Source organism: Megascapheus bottae, chromosome 10 (genome assembly GCF_031878675.1).
Source record: "Megascapheus bottae isolate mThoBot1 chromosome 10, mThoBot2.hap1, whole genome shotgun sequence".
Classification (NCBI taxonomy): domain Eukaryota; kingdom Metazoa; phylum Chordata; class Mammalia; order Rodentia; family Geomyidae; genus Megascapheus; species Megascapheus bottae.
The window spans coordinates 20,397,252-20,418,360 of record NC_143518.1 but is presented as its reverse complement, the minus strand read 5'-3'; the positions used below and the strand labels follow the sequence as shown (position 1 = coordinate 20,418,360).

The 21,109-nt window shown below is 42.2% G+C and overlaps 1 protein-coding gene across 1 annotated transcript in view; it reads left to right on the top strand.

The window, feature by feature from the left end:
* Cacna1e (calcium voltage-gated channel subunit alpha1 E) overlaps positions 1–21,109 on the top strand; it is a 446,101-nt gene that overhangs the window by 236,667 nt on the left and 188,325 nt on the right. Inside the window, exons 7-8 of the mRNA XM_090340308.1 lie at positions 354–506; positions 1,781–1,962. Coding sequence (XP_090196434.1) covers positions 354–506; positions 1,781–1,962 — 335 coding nt within the window. The remainder of the gene's footprint in view (positions 1–353; positions 507–1,780; positions 1,963–21,109) is intronic.

Sequence of the window (21,109 nt, the reverse complement as noted above, 5' to 3'; positions counted from 1 at the left end):
AAGAGTAACTTTGTCTCTGCTCTTGTAGAATTTGTAGCTTAGCAAGGAGAAGCTTCACTTCCTTTAGGGAAGGAACACATTCGAATACCTTTCTTCTATAAAGAGGAATCCAGAAGACAACATAAATTGAATAAGAGGAAGGGTAATAAACTAGCATGTAACTGAACAAGAAAGATTGAAGAGAAAGGAAGGGGAAGAAGAGGAAGTTGTGGTGGTCATCCTCAGTTTCATTTGTTCTGGCTATTTCTGTGAAAGGCAGTGTCATCTCGGGAGTGATGGTTCTTTCTTTCACCCAAAGACTTGCCCTCCGCCTAGGGCTTCATGTCCTCCCTCTCTTCCCTCTCTCCCTCCAGGCCTGCAGATTGTGCTCAAGTCCATCATGAAGGCCATGGTGCCTCTCCTGCAGATTGGCCTTCTGCTTTTCTTTGCCATCCTGATGTTTGCCATCATTGGCTTGGAATTCTACAGTGGGAAGTTACACCGTGCATGCTTCATGAACAATTCAGGTATTTTCTACCACCTTTACTCCTCTTTCTCTCCCTTCTGGTCATAAGGGCTGGCAATTTCAGGACATTTGGAGCCCTAAATAATATGTCCTGTTCCAAACCCTAGAATTAGGCTGAGAAGCTCCAATGTCAGCAGCCTTTTGAGGCACAACCAGTGTAAAAACCTTTATGTGAACTAGGTGCTGGTGGCTCATGCCTGTTATCTTAGCTATCCAGGTGGCTGAGAATCAGAGACTCTTAAGTCCAATTAACAACCAAAAACCTGAAAGTGGAACTGTTGATCAGCTGATGGAACATTAGCCTTTAGAGAAAAAGCTAAGGGACAGTATCTAGGCCCTGAGTTTAAGTGTCCGTAACAGTGTGCAAGCACACATGTGTACACATACACACACACACACACTTATCTATTTGAAACTGATACTCAAAAATAATAGCCTTTTAGGCTATAGCTAGAGCCCTAGGACACCAGAATTAGACTAGAAACTGCCATGAAGTTTTTTTCCATGTTCTATTTTGGCCTATGTCATATGTGGAATACCTGAGGGAGCTCTGAGCTGGACTTGCAGTTGAACTTTGGGGAGTTTGTGGGATGTATAAATCCTAGATTCTCATCTCTATATCTTTTTTTTCAAGTTGAGTAAAGTAACCTAGGATAACAGGGGGATAGGTTGAAGCATCTCAAAAGTAGGTACTATGTTTTTTTATGTAAAGACTTCAAAGAATTTCCATTTTTACCTTTTATTTAAAACTACAGGTTCATGCAAGAAAAATAAGGAGTTAAGCCCCACTAAAAGGCTATAGTTAAGGATGACATCCATCATGATGCATTGTATTCATAAACTGATTTCTTGAATTGGTAATTCTTTTGTACAACTACTTAAAGGTCATTTAAAAAGGAACCCAGTAATGTACAACTTTCCCCCAGAAACCCAGGCAAAAAAACTCAGAGTTGGAAAATGAGTACAATCTGCCTTTATCAAAGAAACTTTATAGGACTGGATGATCTAGGCTATCCCTGCAATAATGCAGGTTAGGATAGAAGCTGGAGCCTATGAAAGTGGAGGAAAGGCACCATTTTCAGAGAAACCTGAGTTGCATACAAGGTGCATAAAGTGGGAGATGGATACAGGGAAGTAGATGGGGACAGGGAGGAGAGTGATCATGAGGCAAGAAGGGAAAATCTCTGTGTTGTAGAATTGTGGATTTCTGGGGTCATAACCAACTCATACTAAGTGCCATGTCATTTATCTCCCACCCTCCAAATATATACACAGGTATTCTAGAAGGATTTGACCCTCCTCATCCATGTGGTGTGCAGGGCTGCCCAGCTGGTTATGAATGCAAGGACTGGATCGGCCCCAATGATGGAATCACTCAATTTGATAACATCCTTTTTGCTGTGCTGACTGTTTTCCAGTGCATCACCATGGAAGGGTGGACCACCGTGCTGTACAATGTGAGTGGAGCTAGTAGGAGGGAGGAGGAGGAGGGCAGGAACCTAGAAGGGCCTTCCGGTGTGGTTGGGATAGCTTCATCTGGGGTGCAGGAAAGGCTGGGGGTGGGTTAAGGGCGTGCATACTCAACTGTGGACATACATAGCCTTTTAACGCAGTTAAGAGATTGCATTCTGTACCAGATGGATGAGCAAACTAGTTAAATCAGATTGTTTTAAGTTATAGAGTCTGTTGGTTTAACATGATGGTGGGTACAGTTAGGTGTATTAATAGGTGTAAGCGTCTTGGTTACTCAGAGAACTGACCATTAAGTTTGGAAGCTGTTACAGTGTTTGTCAACCACAGTTATCCATTAGAGTCAGCTGGGAACTTCAAAAATTATATCACCAGGACTCTAATCCAGGGCAATGAAGTAGGAATACATTGGGGTGAAGGCTTGTTGTTGACAATTTTTAAAGCTTCTGTGCTGGTTTTAATGCTCAGTCACTGTTAATACGACTGCATTATATGTACAGTGGAAGGAAGCATGAATAATTCTAAGATTGACCTGGAGTACTCAGTGAAAATTCAGATTCCCAATTTCCCTCTGTGGAAATTCTTGTTTGGGGCAGCTCTATATATTGGTACAGATATGCTTCTTATAGATCTTGGTAATTGGTGTAATCAGACATGTTTGGAAGGTTCCAAGTTGGTGTAAGAGACATGGCTGTCTGGCCTCCTGTCAGGGATGTTGGAGAAATCCTGCAGGGAGCCAGAAATGAGGCAAGGTGACCACGAAATCTCATCTGCTTTCTAGAGTCTGATTTTGCTAAAACATCCCAAAGCATGGTTCCAAGTCCAAGTTCAAAGCATGAGAGATGAAAATAAAAGAAGGACGGGAAGGTGAAGGGTTTGAGGCACAGGAAGTCATGGTGGGCACTTCATTTGGGAAAGTAGCTATGAAAGACTATCATCCTTTTGTGCCAGGGCAGAGCAAGGCACATGCCTTTAGAATGAATCTGTACACAGTCGTAAATCCTTCCTCAGCCTGCCTTTACTTTCACAGGCCCTCTTCAAAGTAACTGGTTACTCCTGATCCTTTAAATCCGTTTAGAGCTCATTGGGTGAGACATTGTATGGAGAAAGGAAATGCTATATCTTAAGGATTGTTTTCTGTGCATGAGGCCTGTGCATGTAGGTACTTAATAGAGGCCTAGTAGAGCCACCTCTCCTTATACACAAGTTCAATATCTATGGGATTCAGCCAAGCAGGATGAAACATACAAGAAAAATGTTAAGTTGTTGCTGACATGTGCCATGTCATTATGCCTATGACGGATATACTAGTCATGTATAGATTTTTTTATTCTCTAAATAACACAGTATAATACATGCATACATACATAACAATGACATTGCATTAGGCATATTAGTAATACAAAGATTAAAGGATATAGGAAGATATGTATAGCAATATGCAACTGCTACACCATTTTATAGAAGGAACTTGTACAACCTCAAATTTTAGCATCAACTGAATCAGTTCTGAATCAGTTTTCTGTAGAGGCTTTACAAACATGGATCCATTCATGTCCTTTCTAGTAGCATGCAAAAGAATTGAGAAGCCTGGATGCAAAGATATAGACACTGTCTGGATAAATTTCCAAAGGACACCCTAGACGTCTTAGGACTAGCTGATAGTCTGCAAACCTAGAAAGCTCAGCTATGATCCAGAAACACCTCCCCCCACCTTCTACCCCCTCCTCTCCGGAGAGCAATGGGATGGGTTCTCAGCTGTGGTATATAGCTGGAAGTAGAGACAGGAGGCAAGTTTGAGGAGTGCAGTCACTCCTCATTTCACATAGAAAGGTTGTCTGGAGGCCATGTCACTCAGATGAGCCAGCACATCAAGACATGATAGCCCTGGCCCTGCAGTGGCTGGTGTCATGTCTTAGGGTTTGAGGAGTGATGTACTTCAATTATATGTGTAGACTCACCTAAGTGATGTGATAAATGCATTGAAAGCGTAAAAGGAGAAGTGTTGCATTTGAAGATATAGGTGTGATCTGTTGGTCCTCTGTAGCCAAGGCTTGCATGTTACCAAGGCTTGCATGGGATGACAAAGCTGACAAATGGCCCGCTTTCTCTTCCTTTCTTTCTTCCTTCCTTCCTTCCTTCCTTCCTCTTTCTTTCTTTCTTTCTTTCTTTCTTTCTTTCTTTCTTTCTTTCTTTCTTCCTTTCTTTCCTACAGCTACTACATGTCAAGCTACTATGCTAAGCACTAGGGGAAAAAAGCTCCATGAACACTGTTCTCATGGTGCTCTCTTCCAATTCCCATCCCTTTAGATATCTGTCTGGTATAAATGACAGTGGAGATCATGGAAAGAGATACTAAGGAAACAGGGATAAGAAGTCAAACTTCAGATCCTTTAAAACTTCACTGGCTGAGCTCCTAGGACAACAGTCTCACACCCTCTCTGATACCCTGCCTGTCAGTCATGGAACTTCAGTTCACAGAAGACCTCTTAGTAGACTCAGATGGTTGGATCCAGAAACTAGTCAAGCTGTAGGTTTGGCTTCCCAAAAGTAACTGGTTATTCCTAGACAGAGCAAACTATGAAAGGACATCACTTTTCAAAGCACTGAAAGTAGAGAGAGAGCTTTGAGTCATTCATTTAGAGAGAAAAGGAAGAAAGTAACAGTTTAAACCATGTAATCCACCTGTTTTTCTATTCATTGTGCTATGCGCATTGAACATTGGAGACTAGATTTGGTTTAAAATCTGCAGATTGTGGGAGTATATAAATGACATTTTTTCCATTTAATTTTTACTTATACTTTGTAATGATAATTATATGTATGTGTACATGCACATACATATACACATATATACACATATAATTCATGCACAAATACATGCACATACGGGTATGCATATACATACTGGCTTAGTATCACAGAATTAAGTACTAGTTAACTTAGCATTCTAATTAATGGTACCTATATATTTGTGTTTCTGTATATAGCAAAACCCTATCACTGAGCTATTATTATCCAAGTGCATCTAGATCATTTCCCCCTTCCTATCATTCCTCACTCTGAAAATACAGTTCACTCAGCTGCTGTATTTCCTCATGTAACACACAAAGGGAGTAGACCCCCATTTCCTACACTGGTGGCAACTAATATTCAGGGTTTATTGGTGCCTAGTTATATCCAAGCCAGGAAGAGTGCTTATGAAAACTTTCTGGTTTACAAATTGCAAAGAAGTTCTCTCAAGCCTGTGGGCTCAGTTTAACTATTTTATGGATGATGTAAGTGCTGAAGACAGATTTCATACTTCTCCTGCTGTGCAGACTCATCCCTGTGACCTTGTTTCACATTGCCATTGGCTATTATTAACTTGATTTGCATATGACTTTTCTCTTACCGCTTTATTGTAGAAAGAGGGAGGTTCCCTTTGTTAGGGCAACATAGAGTTGCTCAATTTAATCTCTAACACACTTCCAGCTCTACTTGGTCAAACTCCATCTGTATTCTTGGTTTTCCTCCATCCATGTTAGGAAGAAGCTGTCTACCGTTCTGCTGATGCTTCTGCTTGCTTTGACTGACTCTCCCAAAGGTCTGCTCACCTTACAAACCATCCTCTGTACTACTAATGTAATTGATTTTATTTCTCCTGAACCTGATAGGTGTTCCTTTTCCCCGTTGTCCCTCTGATCGATGCTATTCACTGAGCAGATGTTCTGTGGCTTGTGTATTAGCTTCTAATCCTCCTCAGCAGGGCTCGGTATGGCCAAGAGAATTGACTTTCTCCTGATTTCGATCTAAGTGTGGTTCCTCCTTGTCATTCTAGTTTTATGCTGTCTTCTGACTCCATCCACTGTTTTGTAGCCGGACTTAAGGTACCTATTGTATAAGTTCCTAGTCTCTGTCTGCAGGTAGCTGAAATACCTGCTGTTGAACTCTAATATTTTTCATTTGTGTATCTGGAATGGCTTCTCTTTGCTTACTGTTGAGACATACATGGGCACAGAAATACCCAGAGTGTGCATCCATTCTCCATCTTTGTAGATCTTTCTGCATCTCTATTGTGATTGCCCAGCAAACAGTCCCTGTAGTGGAAGAGAATTTTCAACACTTCATTGACCTTTGGCATCTTGTAGTTGGATATTTAGTCAGAATCTTTCTTATTCCTCATAGGTCATTTGGTCCACACCACGTGGCAGTGTCATAAGTTGTCTTCTTCTCTCAGTTTTGTTATTTTGTTTTTGTTTGCTTTCTGGTGCTGGTAGTAAAGCTTGAACTCAGAGCTGGGTACTATATACCACAGAGAACTATTTTGCCCAAGCTGGATACTCTACTTCTTGTGCCACAGCTCCATCTCCAGCTTTATAGTAGTTAATTGGAGGAAAGAAACTCACAGACTTTCCTTCTCAGGATGGCTTTGAACGACGATACTATTCAGGTCTCAGACTACTATTCAGTAGTTAGGATTACAAGAGTGAGTCACTGGTGCTTGGCTTTTCTTATTTTTTTTTACCTTCTTATCACTCTCTGCCTTATTGAAAGAATGAAAACACAATCCAGAGTTGATGGAAAACTGCTACTCTTTTTTCTTTTTTCTTGTATTTTATTGTCACGGTTACATATAGAGGGGTTGTAGTTACATTCATTAGATAGTGGGTATGTTACCTCTTCCCATATTTTTCTCCCACTTAAGAACTTCTGATATTGTAGTAGCTACAAGGGATACTTTTGTTTGTTTTCTTGCTCTTTGTCATTCTTGGGGCTTAAACTCAGGGCCCGGGCACTGTCCTTGAGCTTTCTCAAGGCTACCACTCTATCACTTGAGCCACAGCACCACTTCTAGCTTTTACTGTATATGGTACTGAGGAATCAAATCCTGAGTATCATGCATGCTAGATGACCACTCTACCACTAAGCCATACACCCCGCCCTACAGAGGATACTTTGGATTCAGAGGTTCTTGAGAATAGAGAACATAACTGCTGATGTGTTTCATCATCCCTCAGCATCCCACTCACATGTGCTGGTTACAGTGGAGCACACTCTAGCTGCAGTGGAAAAATAGGTGGCAGAAATCTGTCATCATTTTACAGATCTAGAATGATGAGGTACCAGGTATATAGGTGGGAAAACGTGTAGACATTTGTATCCAGCATCAGACATGCTCTAGAGTAGGCTTATCCTCCCCTGCCCCCGCCCCATATCTCCATCGGTCATCTGGACTTCTCTCTGTTCCTGTGTCCTTGCAAGAGTCTGGAATTCTGTAATATAGATGACACTTGATACCTGCCATTTGTCTGATCCAAGAATTGAATTCAGAAAATGGATCCTGGAAGACTGGGAGGCAAAGGGATCTGTACCCAGTGAAGAGCCCTGATGGCTGGGGTACTGGTGGTTAACATCTGTAATCCTAGCTACTTGGGAGGCTGAGATTTGAGGATTGAGATTTGAGACAAGAAAGCCCATGAGGTTCTTATGAACCACCAATAATCTGAAAGTGGAGTTATGGTAGAATATCAGCCTAGAAGGCAAAAGCTAGCAGACCATGCTTGGGTCCTGAGTTCAAGCTTCAATACCAGAAAGAAAGAAAAAAGAGCCCCAATCATCCTAATTTCTTCCTGGGTTTGTCATCAGGCTTGTTTGCCAGGCTTTTCAAACAGGAAAAGGAGTAGAGGGAAAAACTATTTCTTGAGCTTACAATACAGTCTTTTCTACCCTTTATTTACATTCCTGGTTGAGATTCATTTATTGACTCACTATTCATTTAGCAAGTATTCGTTAAATGCCCGTAACATGTCAGGTGCTGTTTGAGATGTTGAGAATGCAACGAAAAATTGACATAGGGAAGTTCCTATCCTTGTGCAGTTTCTAGTCTAGTGGAAAATACATGCAGAATAAATACAGAAACAGGGTGTGTAACAGATGGTGATACAGGGGCTATGGATAATAAATGGGGAAAGGGAGAAGTGGGCTCTACTTTTTAAATGGAGATGCCAGGAAGGACACATTGAAGACCATTGAAGACTTGTAGGAGGTAGAATAAGCCATGTGCTCAAGTAGGGAGAGAGGGTCCCAGATAGAGGGGACCACAGTGCGAAAATCACGAGATACTTCTTACTGAATGTATTTATAGAACACCAAAGAAGCCAGTGTGTGCTGCAATGCAGCAAGCGAAGGGTGAAGCTGGGAAAATGAGGTCAGGAAGAGATGGAGCAAGCAGACAGATCATGTTGAGCTCCTGACCTCTGAAGACTGGCTTTCACTCTGAATTAGAGAGCAACTGGAGGGTTTGGAAGAGAGGATTGATGTGACCTGAGTTATATTCTACAGAAGATCACTCCACATGCTTCGCTCAGAGTAGTGGCAATGGGAACAAACAAAAAGCTGGAGACATAGGTTAGTCCAATGATCTACAGCTCCAGATGGAGGCTTGGGCAAGGGAGGCCCACTGGAGGATGTGAAAGGTGGAAGGTTCTGGATATGCTGTTAAGGCTGAGTACTTGGGAATCTCTGGTCAGTTAGCTGTGAGTCTGGAAAGAATGCAATCGAAAGTATGTAGTTGCCTTTCATTTAGCTGGGGAAGTTTGTAGATAAGTAGGTTGGGGAAAGGATTAAGAATTCATTTTGGATGTGTTAAAATTTCCAGGTAATAAGAGGATGAAGTTGGGTGAGTTCAGGGTAGAAGCCTCAGCTGAATATATAAACATGAGCGTTTTCAGTGGGTGGATGCTAAAGTCATGAAACTGGATTAGGCTGCCAAAGAAGCCAATATAAATAGAAGAGATTCCAAGGCTGAGCTCTGATGGTATGATGTGGGAGAGACAAAGAGTTAAAACCAAATCAAAACAACACAACAACAACAACATAAAAAACTAGAAGGAGCAGTAGTGAAAAAAATACCTGAAAGTCGGGTGCCTTGGGGCCCATAAAAAGGGGTATAAAAAAGGCAATCAAGTCAATTCCTCAAAAAAAATAAACCTGTTTTTGCAATTATACCTGTATTCAATTAAGACAAAATTTGGACTATAGCACCTTATACATGTCTTAGAAATGTATACAAGTTACCTTATAGGTTCTATTAAATTTGTATCTGTATTTAGTCTTTCGGAAACTCTGCACATTTGGGTCAAATGCTGCCAATCAAAGCTAAACATTAACCACCTAATTCCAGGAGTAGTATGAGTGGAATGGCAGAGGGTGGGTGGGAAGCTGTGATCACCAACATTTGTGTTTTCTTTGCCAGGAACAGAGAACATGGGACAGACAGGCAGAATAGACTATTGAGAGGGCTGTGTTCAAGATAACAATCATTGCTGATGATAGGGAGGAAAATCGGTGAAATGATCTCCTTGAGTGGATGCATGTGGCAAAGTGGCTTCTAGATCACAGGTAGAGGCGTGGCTTGCCTAGGAGCTTCAACCATTCATCCATAGTAGTAGGAAGGAAAGCAGAACAAATGTCTGCAGAGGCTGGCATGTGGGTAGCTGTGGTGCTGGAAGCTTGTACAAATTCTCTTCCAATTGCTTCTATTTTCTCAATGAAATAGGAAATAAGGTCATCATCTGAGGGTGGGAGGAAGAGAACGTTGGAAGTTTGAAGAGAAGGGATAAAAAAGAGTTTTCTAAGGAGAATGGAGTAGGAGCATGTCTGGTTTCTGGAAAGCCTTGAGGACCTGCTTGGAGTCAGTGGTGACAGGTTTCAATGAAATAAGCTCAAGGCAATTTCCCTGCTGACCTCAGCCATTTTGTCTCAGGCAAGGGTAGATGGAGAGTTGACTTCATCCCAGAGCTGTTTTGCCAGGTGAGTCCGTTAAGTGAGAGTGGGCCATCAAGACTAAGCCTGTGACCTGACAATTTGCACTAGGGGTGGGGGAGACAGAGGGGGACAGACTTGAACAATGAGTAGAATAACAATGATTATTTTCCAGTGTGTCTTGAATCTGCTGGAAAATTTTCAGTCTATAGAGTAAGTTGAAAAAAACCTGTTTCATTGCATAGAAGTAGGTTTTGGTGGGGTTTGGGTGGATTTTATTTATTTAGGTTCTCTCTGTCTTTCTCTTTCTCTTTTGAGACAAGGTCTTTTGGCCTTAAACTCAAGATCTTTCTACCTCATCCTCCTGAGTGCTGGGACTATAGTTGTGCCTTACCATGCCTGGCTGAAAGTAGATTTAGAAAACAAATGTTCTGATTTATAAGTGGGTGTTCTCCTTGCCTACCCCCAGTGGAAGGTGTGTGTGTGTGTGTGTGTGTGTGTGTGTGTGTGTGTGTGTGTGTGTGTGTGTGTGTCTGTCTGTCTGTCTGTCTGTCTGTCTGTGTTTGTGTACTGCTCATGTGCAGAGAGCAGCTTGATCATTCTGTAAAATCTCTGCTGCTCACTCCAGGAATATCTGCTTCTGCTTCAGCTCAATTCAAATGTTGACTTGAGGACCACTGAGAGAGGCTGGTAGCCTCCAGGCCCAGCAACCTCCTTCACTACTACTAGATTCTTAAATCTTGTCCTCCTTTTCAGAATATTTTAGCTCTTTTTAACAATATGTTTATACGTGCAGCAGTGGCCTGCTATCTAGGTTGGTTACTTGTCTTTCCTGGAAGCCCTGTCAAATCTTCCTCTTGTACCCAACCCAGGTAGAAAGGAACCCCTGGCCACAGTGCTTCACTGGATGGCTCCCTCTATGGAAAGAAAGTAGAATTGTATCTCACACTATTGCTTTCTCACACTATTCTCGCCTAAACTGTCTCTGACTCGAAGTTATTCCTATTCTTTGTATCACCTTCTTGGTTTCTTAACAAAGCAGAGATGCTATTGTTTTGGGGATTTATTCCATATATGCTGTTTGCCTCCTGATCTAGGGCCTGAATGTCACACCATGTGTCAGACTGTTCTCCCAGTCTTTTGTCTGTACAGAGTCATTAGGCTGGCTTGGCATTTCATTGCTTGCTTTTAGCCTACTCTAATAAACAGTTTAATTTCTAATCCATGATCAAAGGCCTCAGGTACCTGATGTCTTATACAGTTATGCACCATGATCTCTCTGTTCTCAGGCAACACTAGGACTTAGGTGTTTTGTCTCCAATCCTAGCAGACAGAAATTAACTGGACGTGATGATTGATGAGTCAACAGCTGTTTCAGCCCCCTACCTTTTCACAAGTTCACTCTGGGGCCCAAATGCTTAGGGAAACTCGGCCAAGCAGGGATGGCACACTGCCAGTCTCCACCACACTAGACAAGCCAAGAGGTCTCAGATTTTCTTCAATTGATCATTCACTGGAAGAAAGAGTTATGGAGTAATGTCTTTTAGGGCTCCTCAGAGTGCAGTCTGTCTTACAATCATCTAGGCATCATCTCCAATGGCAGATTCCTGGGCCTTAGTCTACGTATAGGATCCCCAGACCTAGGATGAAAGGAAACTATCTTTAACAAGCCTACCTCGCATTTCAATGCCACGCTGGAGTTTGAGAACCACCGTACCATGTGCCTATAATTGCTCGGCTCAGGGAGGGTGATAATGGCTCACAAAGTGGGAGAATACTGAAGAAACAGGCACGCTCTGCCTCCCACCAGATAGATTGCCATGAGTTCATTCTTTATGCGCTGTTTGTCTCACATCTAGTGATTGGCACACAGTGGGCTCTCAGGAAGTCATTTATCCACTTCATTCTCAGAAGGGTGACAGGTCTCATGCAGAGGTACACATGTAGTCTTGTAATTATAGGCAAATAGAAGCCAGTGAGTAGCTGAGAGATACATGCTCAGATATCTCTGGGAGGACTGCGGTAGGGTGGGGACTGGTGAATGTAAAGTGAGTTTCTGGAGATCTTTGAGTGCACTTGAACTGTTTAAAGTGAGAGTAGGGGAACAAAGGTTGCCAATGATAATTAATAGTAATAAATATTAAATAGCCTGTGGAACAGACGACTAGCCCACAGTGTTGGAAATCTTGACAGTTGACTTGGGGGCATCATTTACTTTATGGCCACTGAGGTGTTATAGGTGTACATTTCTTTGCTGATGATGTAGATCTTACAATTCTCTAACTCAAATTAGGAGTAACTGATCAATGTTCTCTATCTCTCCCTGTCCAATTCCTCCTATCTTCACATCTCATAATTCAATGTAACTTGATAATGTACATTGAATATACTGTGTTCGCTTACCCTCCATTCCTATCAATATATATACCCCCCCCTTGGCCCTCCCTCCAAAACATTTCTTAAGGGACAAGACTCAGAAACTGTCCTTAAAAGTTGTTAGGTGTGAAGAAGGATAGAGAGCCTTCTTTCTCAACTCCCAAAGCACTTAACTCTCCATATGGATTGGAAGTGATATGTAGAGATCACCCATCCTGCTCCCTCCATCTTCACATGTGGTGAGGAGACATCAGCTTCACCTCCCAATGGAGGCTTCATCCCATGTTCCTGTTGTCCTACCCTCTCTCTTTCAACCTACATCTTAGCCTCTTTCAATGAGAGGGAGGACGAGACAGGAGCCTCATGCTCCCTTGTGTTCAGTACTTTGCTTTTGGACAACTTACTTTTTTTTGTATGTGTATGTATGCTGGGTCCTGGGGCTTGCACTCAGGGCCTGGGCACTGCTCCTGAGCTTTTCTGCTGCTGGAGTTACAGCTCACTTTCTAGCTTTTTGGTGGTTAATTTGAAGTAAGAGTATTAAGGGCTTTTCCTTCCCAAGCTGGCTTTGAATCAGGGTCTTCAGATGTCAGTCTTCTGCATAGCTAGGATAACAGGTGTGAGCCACTGGAACCTGGCTGTTTCTAGAGAATGTTTAAGGGAGGTCTGCCAACTTCCCTTCCTTCTTTGGGTATCCAAAATAGGAACCAGGAGTCCATGTACTCATGGAGAGGCATAGAGGTAGAGGTCATAACAAGGCAGGTTTTTATGAACATGACCTAGCAAGTATAGTTTTTGACCATCTAGATGTAAAGGCATATGACATGAGCTTTAGGAAAGTCACACTGTTCTAAAGAAAGAAACTGCACATATGCGACTGGCCCCAGAGAAACCAGGATGCTTTCTAGTTCTCCTCTCCTTCAAGCAGAACCTAGGTCCTTTCCTCTTGGGGACAGTCTAAGGCAGTGTCACATCTTCCTTCCACTGTGATTTGGTGTAGTATTTCTGATTCATGGAACGGACAAGTCTTTATTACCTTCTTATGGTCAGAGAAGACCACTGACACCGCATCCCCTAGACACTCACCCTCTCTTTTCTCTCCCCATTTACCATCTCTAAGCTACTTACTGATATTTGCCCTGAATCATGGACTTACCATTCATAGTTATTCTTTAATAGCATCTATACAAATTGTTTCAATTTTCTTTTTCTAAAATATGGCTCTTGTCTACCACATTTCCTTGAATCCAAGTGACATCAATTATATAATCTGTCAAAAACTTAATAGTCTTTTTGGAGGAAGATTATTCTGTGTTGTATGTTGTATCTTCATGTATGCTTGAGTTCTTTAATCTTCAACTGTAGAGAAAGAAATCGTAGAAGTAGAGAAACAGAAAATTGGTAAAATGTCATTTAACAAGCCATATGCTGCCATCACGCTTTCGGTCTCACTTGGAGACTGCCTGTGGTCAGCTGGCTTCATGTGTTTTTGTACAGACTTGGAGTCAAGTGCCACCTGCCCATTCTACATGTTCTTGAACTTTGTGTGAATGTACTGCTGATTAGAAAGGTTGCCGTTCTGTGTCAGTCTTTTTCTTAAGAAATTCAGGCCTAAGCTTGTTTGCCTGCATAAAGTGATATAAGTGAACACATGATTACTTTTTCTGTATGATTCAACATTTTCTCAGTGATGTGAGAATAAAATCAAATAAGTTGGATGCCAAAGCTGATTAAAGACTGCAATAGTCATCTCTAACCTCTATTTCAAATTTTTATCTTCCTAGAAACAATCTTAGTTTACAGACGGTATTCAGTAAATGTTTTATATTATGAATCCATTTATACTAAATGCTTTTTTAGAACTCTTATGTATTAGTGTTCTGATGATAGCCTTGTTTCAAAAACTATGCATTCTGCTGCTAAAGAGAGAATATCATAGTGGTTAGGAGATCTGATTGGATCTTTGTGCCTCATGCAACTCCAGTGACTTTTTGAACTGTGTGCTCAGGTTTCCTTATCTGTTAGGTGTGTATTATTCTGATGCCCATTTTACAGAGGTGCAGTGATAATTTACAGAAATGGTATGAATAAAAGCCCTGTGCATATGGCTGGCACATAGTGCCATGCTGTAAAGTATTATTAGTTTTTAAACCACTTTTTCAGAGTAGATGAGCCAAGCACCTATTTCCACTTCCCAGTTTTCAGATCTCCTCATCCTCACAGACTGGGTCCTTCCCATTTCTCAGTCTACCCACTTTGCGCCATCCACTAGCATTATGCCAAGCTTGAATTCATGACTCAGTTTCCCTTGCAGAACTCTATAGAACCTTCTCTCACTATGACTGAGAAGGTTGGATAGAGGCGGAGGAGTCTCCCCTGAGCTTTCTCTTCCAGATTTAAATGTCAGTGACACACTTAGAGTTTTCCCAGTTTCCCATTCATTAGTTGTCTTTTTGATGCCCTGGTCTTTTACCCTATATGAACGTTGTTATGTCTCTGGTGTCAATCATAGTACTCTCAGGTTGGGTAAGTAGATAGGTCCTCTGATGAATCTATGGGTGAGTCCATTGCTGGGTTTACTTTGAAATAGCTCTATGAATCCACCATGATGCCCTCATTTCCAGACAGACTTCCCCAGCTGTACACAACACATGTCTGTCTTCAGATGGGTGGGTTGTACAGAAGGGACATGCTGCTGATTGACGGTGGACAGTCCCTACAGCCCCACCTTCACTAAAATGCTGACAGGTGAGGGGGGGGGGAAGTGGGAGAAAAACATGGAAGGGGTAACAAGGATCAAGAAAGTAATGTACTTACTACCTTCTGAATGATAATAAAATAAAAAGCTGACAGATGTGTGTGGTGGGGGGTTGGAGGGAGTTGAGATAGGAAAAGTAGGGGGAAAGTAATTTATTTGCATGTAATTAGCAGTTTATTTCTGTAATACAGTGGCCTTGTTGGCTTGAAATCTGGCTCTAAGATGCTTTTAAAGAAACCCATACCTAAGCAACCTGAAAGACAATTAGATTTTTATAATAGAAAATGAAAAATCATGTCCAGTTCTCAAGGATGGCATGTGATAGGAACAGCCACTAAATGAGATTGCTTTATTCCACCCATCACCTTTCTTCTCCCTTTTGTTTTTCCTGTACCAATACTGTGATGTGAACTCAAGGCCTTGTCTACCACTTACATCTCAATCTCATTTATAGCTTTGTGCTAGTTAATTGGAGATACGAGTATCAAGACTTCTTTGCCTAGGCTGACTTTGAACATTCATCCTCAGATCTTAGCTTCCTAAGTAGCTAGGATTACAGGTATGACCCACCGGTACTCAACTCCTCTTCCTCTTCTTCTCATCATTCCTTGATCCCCTCCCTTCCTGTTCTGCACATATAGATACACGCATGTACACACACACACACACACACACACAGATACACACATACACACACACAGTTTTTTGAACCTCTCCCTGTTGCTGCATTCACTTTCACTAGAGCTTTCACAAGTTCCACTTTTTGCCTATGTTTACAACAGCTTGGGTTTGGCATTTGCTTTGAGGCTCAAGAAGTGGCCATTGGTGCCCTCCTGTCCTGAGCCTCATGAGGGCCAGCCAAATCCTCCAGCTCGCTTTCTCAGCTATTGTATGGATGAATATATACTCAGGTGTCATCAGTTATTTCATCAGCAACAGGCATAATACTGCCTGCTGTTCCTACCTCAAAGCCTCACAGCAATTGTATGAGATGAGCCATATGATATGCTTAGGAAATACATTCATCTCTTACTATGTGAGTACTTGATGTTATGCACTTTTGCTGCATAAATGGCTGCAGAGTTGTGTAAAGCAAACTTACCCATCATCTTCTCAACTCTTTAGCATCAATTTGTTCCAAGTCTTTGTTCTATGTACTGAATATTGTCCTGCCCTCACTTAGAGACTTAGTTATGTTGTATATATACTGGTAAGCATACTTCAACTTGTTACAAAGATGGCTTCCAAATGCATCCTGACTATTGGTTGATACAGTTCTTGCTGGGGAATGTTTATATTGTAGCTGTTCAAGGTTTCAGGGTACTGTAGAATTTCCCCTACCTCCCCACCCTGAGGTGTTAAGACAGACCCCATCTGTATTTCTGCAACAGCCCTGCTTCTAAAGGGCTATCCTGAGCCTGAGCTACAATCTTTGCCAGCCTGGCATAATGAGAAAATAATGACAAGATAGTTTTTCCTAAAATTAAATTTGTTCAACTTCAAATTAAATTTAAAAATTTAAAATATTAATGTCCTGTCTTGGTCAAAGAAAAAGTTAACCTAATTGTAAGTCTCAGTTCTTTTGTTTTGGCTTTGTGAAAATTCTGTGATCTTTGAAAGTGAAAAATAAATCGTTGCTAAGATGGATTGTGCCATTAGGATAGATCAATATAATCTATTAATGTAATTATATTGATTTAAATAATTTATTTGTAAATGTAGAATATAGCTATTAGCTTCATGCCTTGCTCTTCAATTCTAGTGACATTTTGGTTTTTACATCAATTTTTGTTGTTGTTGTTAGTTCTGGGGCTGGAGCTCGGGGCCAGGGCACTGTCCCCCCGAGTTCTGTGGCTCAAGGCTAGTTAGCACTCTACCACTTTTTGCCGCAGTTACACTTCTGGTTTCCTGGTGGTTAATTGGAGATACGAGTCTTCTGAACCTTCCTGCAAAGCTGGCTTTGAACTGCGATCCTCATATCTCAGCCTCATGAGTTGTTAGGATTACAGGCATGAGCCACCAGTGCCCTGCTCTAGTTTTTACATTAATTTAAGGAGGAAATAGTAGTCATAATATGGCTTGTTACTAAACGACTTTTAGGCATAATAGTTCACTTCTGTATTCCCAGCTACTCAGGAAATGTAGAACAGGATGCTAGATGTTAGAGACCAGCCAGGAAAAAAAAAAGTGAGACTTGAATCTCAACAAACAAGTTGAGCACCGTGGTTCACAGCTGTAATCACAGCTACATGGGATCCATGAGCAGGAGTCAGTCAAAGGCTGGCCTGGGCCAAAAGCATGCAAAGGAACTGAATTGGAGCTCAAGTGGTAGAGTGGTTACCTAACAAGAGCAAGGCCTTGAGTTTGAAGCCCACTACTGCCAAAAGAAAAAATAAAAGAGGACTGTAGAAAGATTGGTAGAATCAATTCCTTCAGAACTGGGTAGTAGCAGGTGTTGGAGTCTACTCTGAGGACTTGGGTCTCAGCCCTGGGTTTTCTTTGTTGTTTGTTTGTTTTTCTACTCCTTGGGCTCTTTAATGACTATAGGCAAGTCACATGAATGTAGAGACATATTTTCCCCTTTTGTCAATTTGGAGATTGTGAAATGAACTATGAATGCACATGTAAGAATTTTGTTCCCCCAGGTTAATGCTTTATAAACTTGAAATATTACTGAACTACCCGAAGGTTGTGAACATTCCTGTTAGAAGAATTTTTATTATTGAAATTTACAATGCTGGAGTTTTCATGCATCATCTTTAAATAAATGTGTTTTGACAGATATGGTCAATGGGAACCCTTGGAAGAAAGGTAGAATATATATTGAAAATATTACTAAGATCTTTCTACTTTGTGCACAACACATCATAATATTATGACCTTTGTCACTTATTTCTTTGGTGTTATAAAACAAAGCCCCCTACCAGAATATTTTGGTGGAAAATAGTGGATTTCTAAGAAAGGTGGAGAAAAGAAAGGGGAGTGTGAATTCTATCATTATCCAAATGTTAGTGTGTGTGTCCTATCCTGCCTTTTAGGGTTCCTTTTGCAGAGGGCACCAGCTGCCCTGGTTGAATCAGAGCCACAAGCTGATTTAGCAGTAGAAGGCTGGGAGGGGCCAAAGGGCAGCTGACCTTTGCACATCTGGAGGACCATATTTCATGTAGGCACACATTCACAAGCTGGCCTGGCAGCATCTGTCAGCAGCTTGCTTCTCCCAATCTGGGCCTCTCACTCTCCTATCTCAATGACAAGTGGCACTGGAGTGGTATGATAACCTCTCTGGAACATTGCCCTAGGACCAGGTTGGGAGGGAATAGCAGAGAGGCACCATGACTAGCCAAGTCATCAAGAGACCCCTTCCCAAACAGGAGGTGTCCGTGCTTCCTGTCACCATAAACCCCACTGCAGTTAAATGTAAAGCTTAGGTCAATCTGGGGATACACTCTGACCTGCCATCCTCACCAGTCTCCCTGCCTATGACTGTGGGCAATGCCACACCCAGGAGAGATTGACACAGAGTGTAATTTCCAATGTGTGCGTGTGCACAAGTGAGAGAGCAGGAGAGGGATGCAAGCCACTCTTTTGTACCTAGGTTATTCATTGCATTGTCTTACGACTTCCATTTAGAGCTAAATCAACTGCAAAGTAGGTTATTTAAGCTGGAGTTCTGGTGCTGTTAGCAAGTAGGTTGTGGGCGGTGAGGAAGGAGAGTGATGAGACTGTTGAGGATCCTGTGTGCTGCTCCGTTCTCTCTTCTGTGGGGTAAGGCAGAAGCGCCACAGGACTGGGCCGCATGCGGCCTCTTCTTGCGAGAGTCCCGAGGATGTTCTATGCCTTGACACTGGGGAAGCAGGCTCCTGTGGCGAGATTGTGTTCATTTGCAACTTATTTAAAACAAGCAAGTGGCCAGGTTTGGGTGTCTTACTCCTGTAATCCTAGTTCCTCTTCTGAACTAGGCTGAGATCTGCAGATTGTGGTTCAAAAGCCAGCCAAAGCAGGGAAAATCAAGAGACTTGTATCTTCAATTATCTGGCAAAGAAGCCAGCAGTAGAGCTATATTGTTCAAGTGATAGAACACCAGCTTTGAGCCCCTCCAAAAGGAACAGCACTTAGGCCCTGAGCTCAGATCTACTACTGGCACAAAAATAAGGAAAGAAACAAATAAATAAAATCTTCTAGACCTACAGATTTCACAGAGCCCTCAGTAAGTTGCCTGTCGAGGCAGGGCATCTTCCTACTTCTCTTCCCACCTAGTGAGGTCATATGCATCCTGCCTCCCCTGCCCCGAGCAGCTTATTAGAGTACTGATGGACTTTAGTCCCTCAGGGTAAATTACTGTCCATGTGTGTGAATGAGGTTTCAGAGGGTCTCATCTCCACAGAGTAGTTACACCCCACTATGTGTGCCTGTGTGCTCAGATTCTCTGCAGGCCTGCAGGCCTCTTTGTTATTTTGAGAGATTCTGGGTTGATCCAAATCACTCATGAATTCTCCTTTGTACAGATTTGACAAAGGGTCTTCCTTGAGTACCAGAAGTACTGTACATAATTCATAACGTGAAGCAAGATGAAGTAGGAAGAAGAGTGCGAGAAGATAATAAGTGGAAAATTAAAAGTTTCCAGCTTTGTTACAAGCTAGGAGAATGAGTCAGCGGCACATATGTCTTGAAGGAGAGCTCTGCAGAGGCTGGCTTTGGGGTAGGGTTGGGGTCTGAGCAGCCAGTGGGAGGTGGGAGAACGTCCAGGAGGAGTGATAAATTCAGGGGAGATGAGGCTTATTGTAGACTTGAATTCTTCTTCTCCCCCTGTCCATGAAAGAACATTTCCTGGGGCCTTCATCCTCTCCCCATTGCTCATTCTTCTCCTAGCTTAATTAAATTCCTGTTCTAATTTAGAAGAGCTCACATATTCTTTACTGCTGTGGCAACTAATCGCTTTTATGAGCCTCACCCGGCATAGAGAACAGCTGGCCATGTCTGCAGGCCTTGACTCTTGGTGGCTTTTGCACTCAGGGTCAGTGAGTAGTGAATAGAATTTGGTTTGAGAGGAGAAAGGGAATAGAATATGTTTCTCTTGCCAGTTGCTTCATTTCCCATGGCTTCAGTTGCTTTTTGGCCTTCTACCACTAGTGGGCGAAGTCTCTTCCTCTTACTGTATTCTCTCAAGACAAAAGAAACACTTTGTGGGGCTCTCTTTGAACTCATGTTCAAACAGGAAACATGGATGAGCATACTAGCTTACATTTTTCTTATACCTATTACATGGTAGACATTGTTAGGCTACTTTATATGTCTGGCCTCCAGTTTTTCTGTAGCCTTGAGGTAACTTGTCTGCCTCACTTATTTATTATGAGGCAATGGAGGAATGCACAGGTTAGGAGATCGCCTCAAGGTCTTACAGCTATGAAGCCGGAAAGCCTAGGTAGAAACCAGTCAGAAAATGCCTGGTTCTTTCCACTATTCCAGCATGCAATGGGTCAGAAAAAAATGGGAGAGAAGATGAGTAATTTGAGTAGTTCAGCCTAATTAATACACCAAACGTAAGTATATATGCCTATTAATTACTGGGCCTTCTGAGCATTGTAAGGGACTTTGTTCCCATCCTCAGGGAGAGTATATATGGGTGCCTTTGTAGCGTTGAGATTCTTTGAGCATTATTGGCCAAAGACTACTGGGACATAAAGCCTGGCTGGTCTTAGGTGGTTGAGCAAGTCTCACAGAGATAACTCATAGGTGGAGAGAAATTCGGTAGGTGGAGAAGAAGAGTGGGAAAGGAGAGGACTGAACAGAGCTTGTAAACTTTGCCATAAGACAGAAGGTGAAGTGGAAGATGCCTGGGGCCCAGGCTGGAGAGGAGATAGGAGCAATGATAAAGATGTTCAGCCTCCATCAACGTCTCCTATTTCTTCAATGAAGAAGATGATCTCCTTATTTTGAATATCATCAGAATCTCATCCGGTCTTCCTTGTATCTGACGTTGACCCTGTCAGTCTCTTGCAATGTGCCTAAGGCTCCAATGTGAGGTTGGTCTAAGGAGCCTGAGCTCAACATGCTTTTTACTTTCTGTTAACATGGGCCTCATAACATTGATACTGTGTCCCAACCTTGGTCTCCCCTCTTATTTCCTGCCTAATCTGCCCTGGTCCCTATACCACCACCCTGCGTGCTCTCCCACTTCCTGCCTGTGACCACAAAGTCCTGCCCCGTCGCCATGCCAACTCCTACTAATCCTTTAAGTCTCCACTTCATTCCCTAGA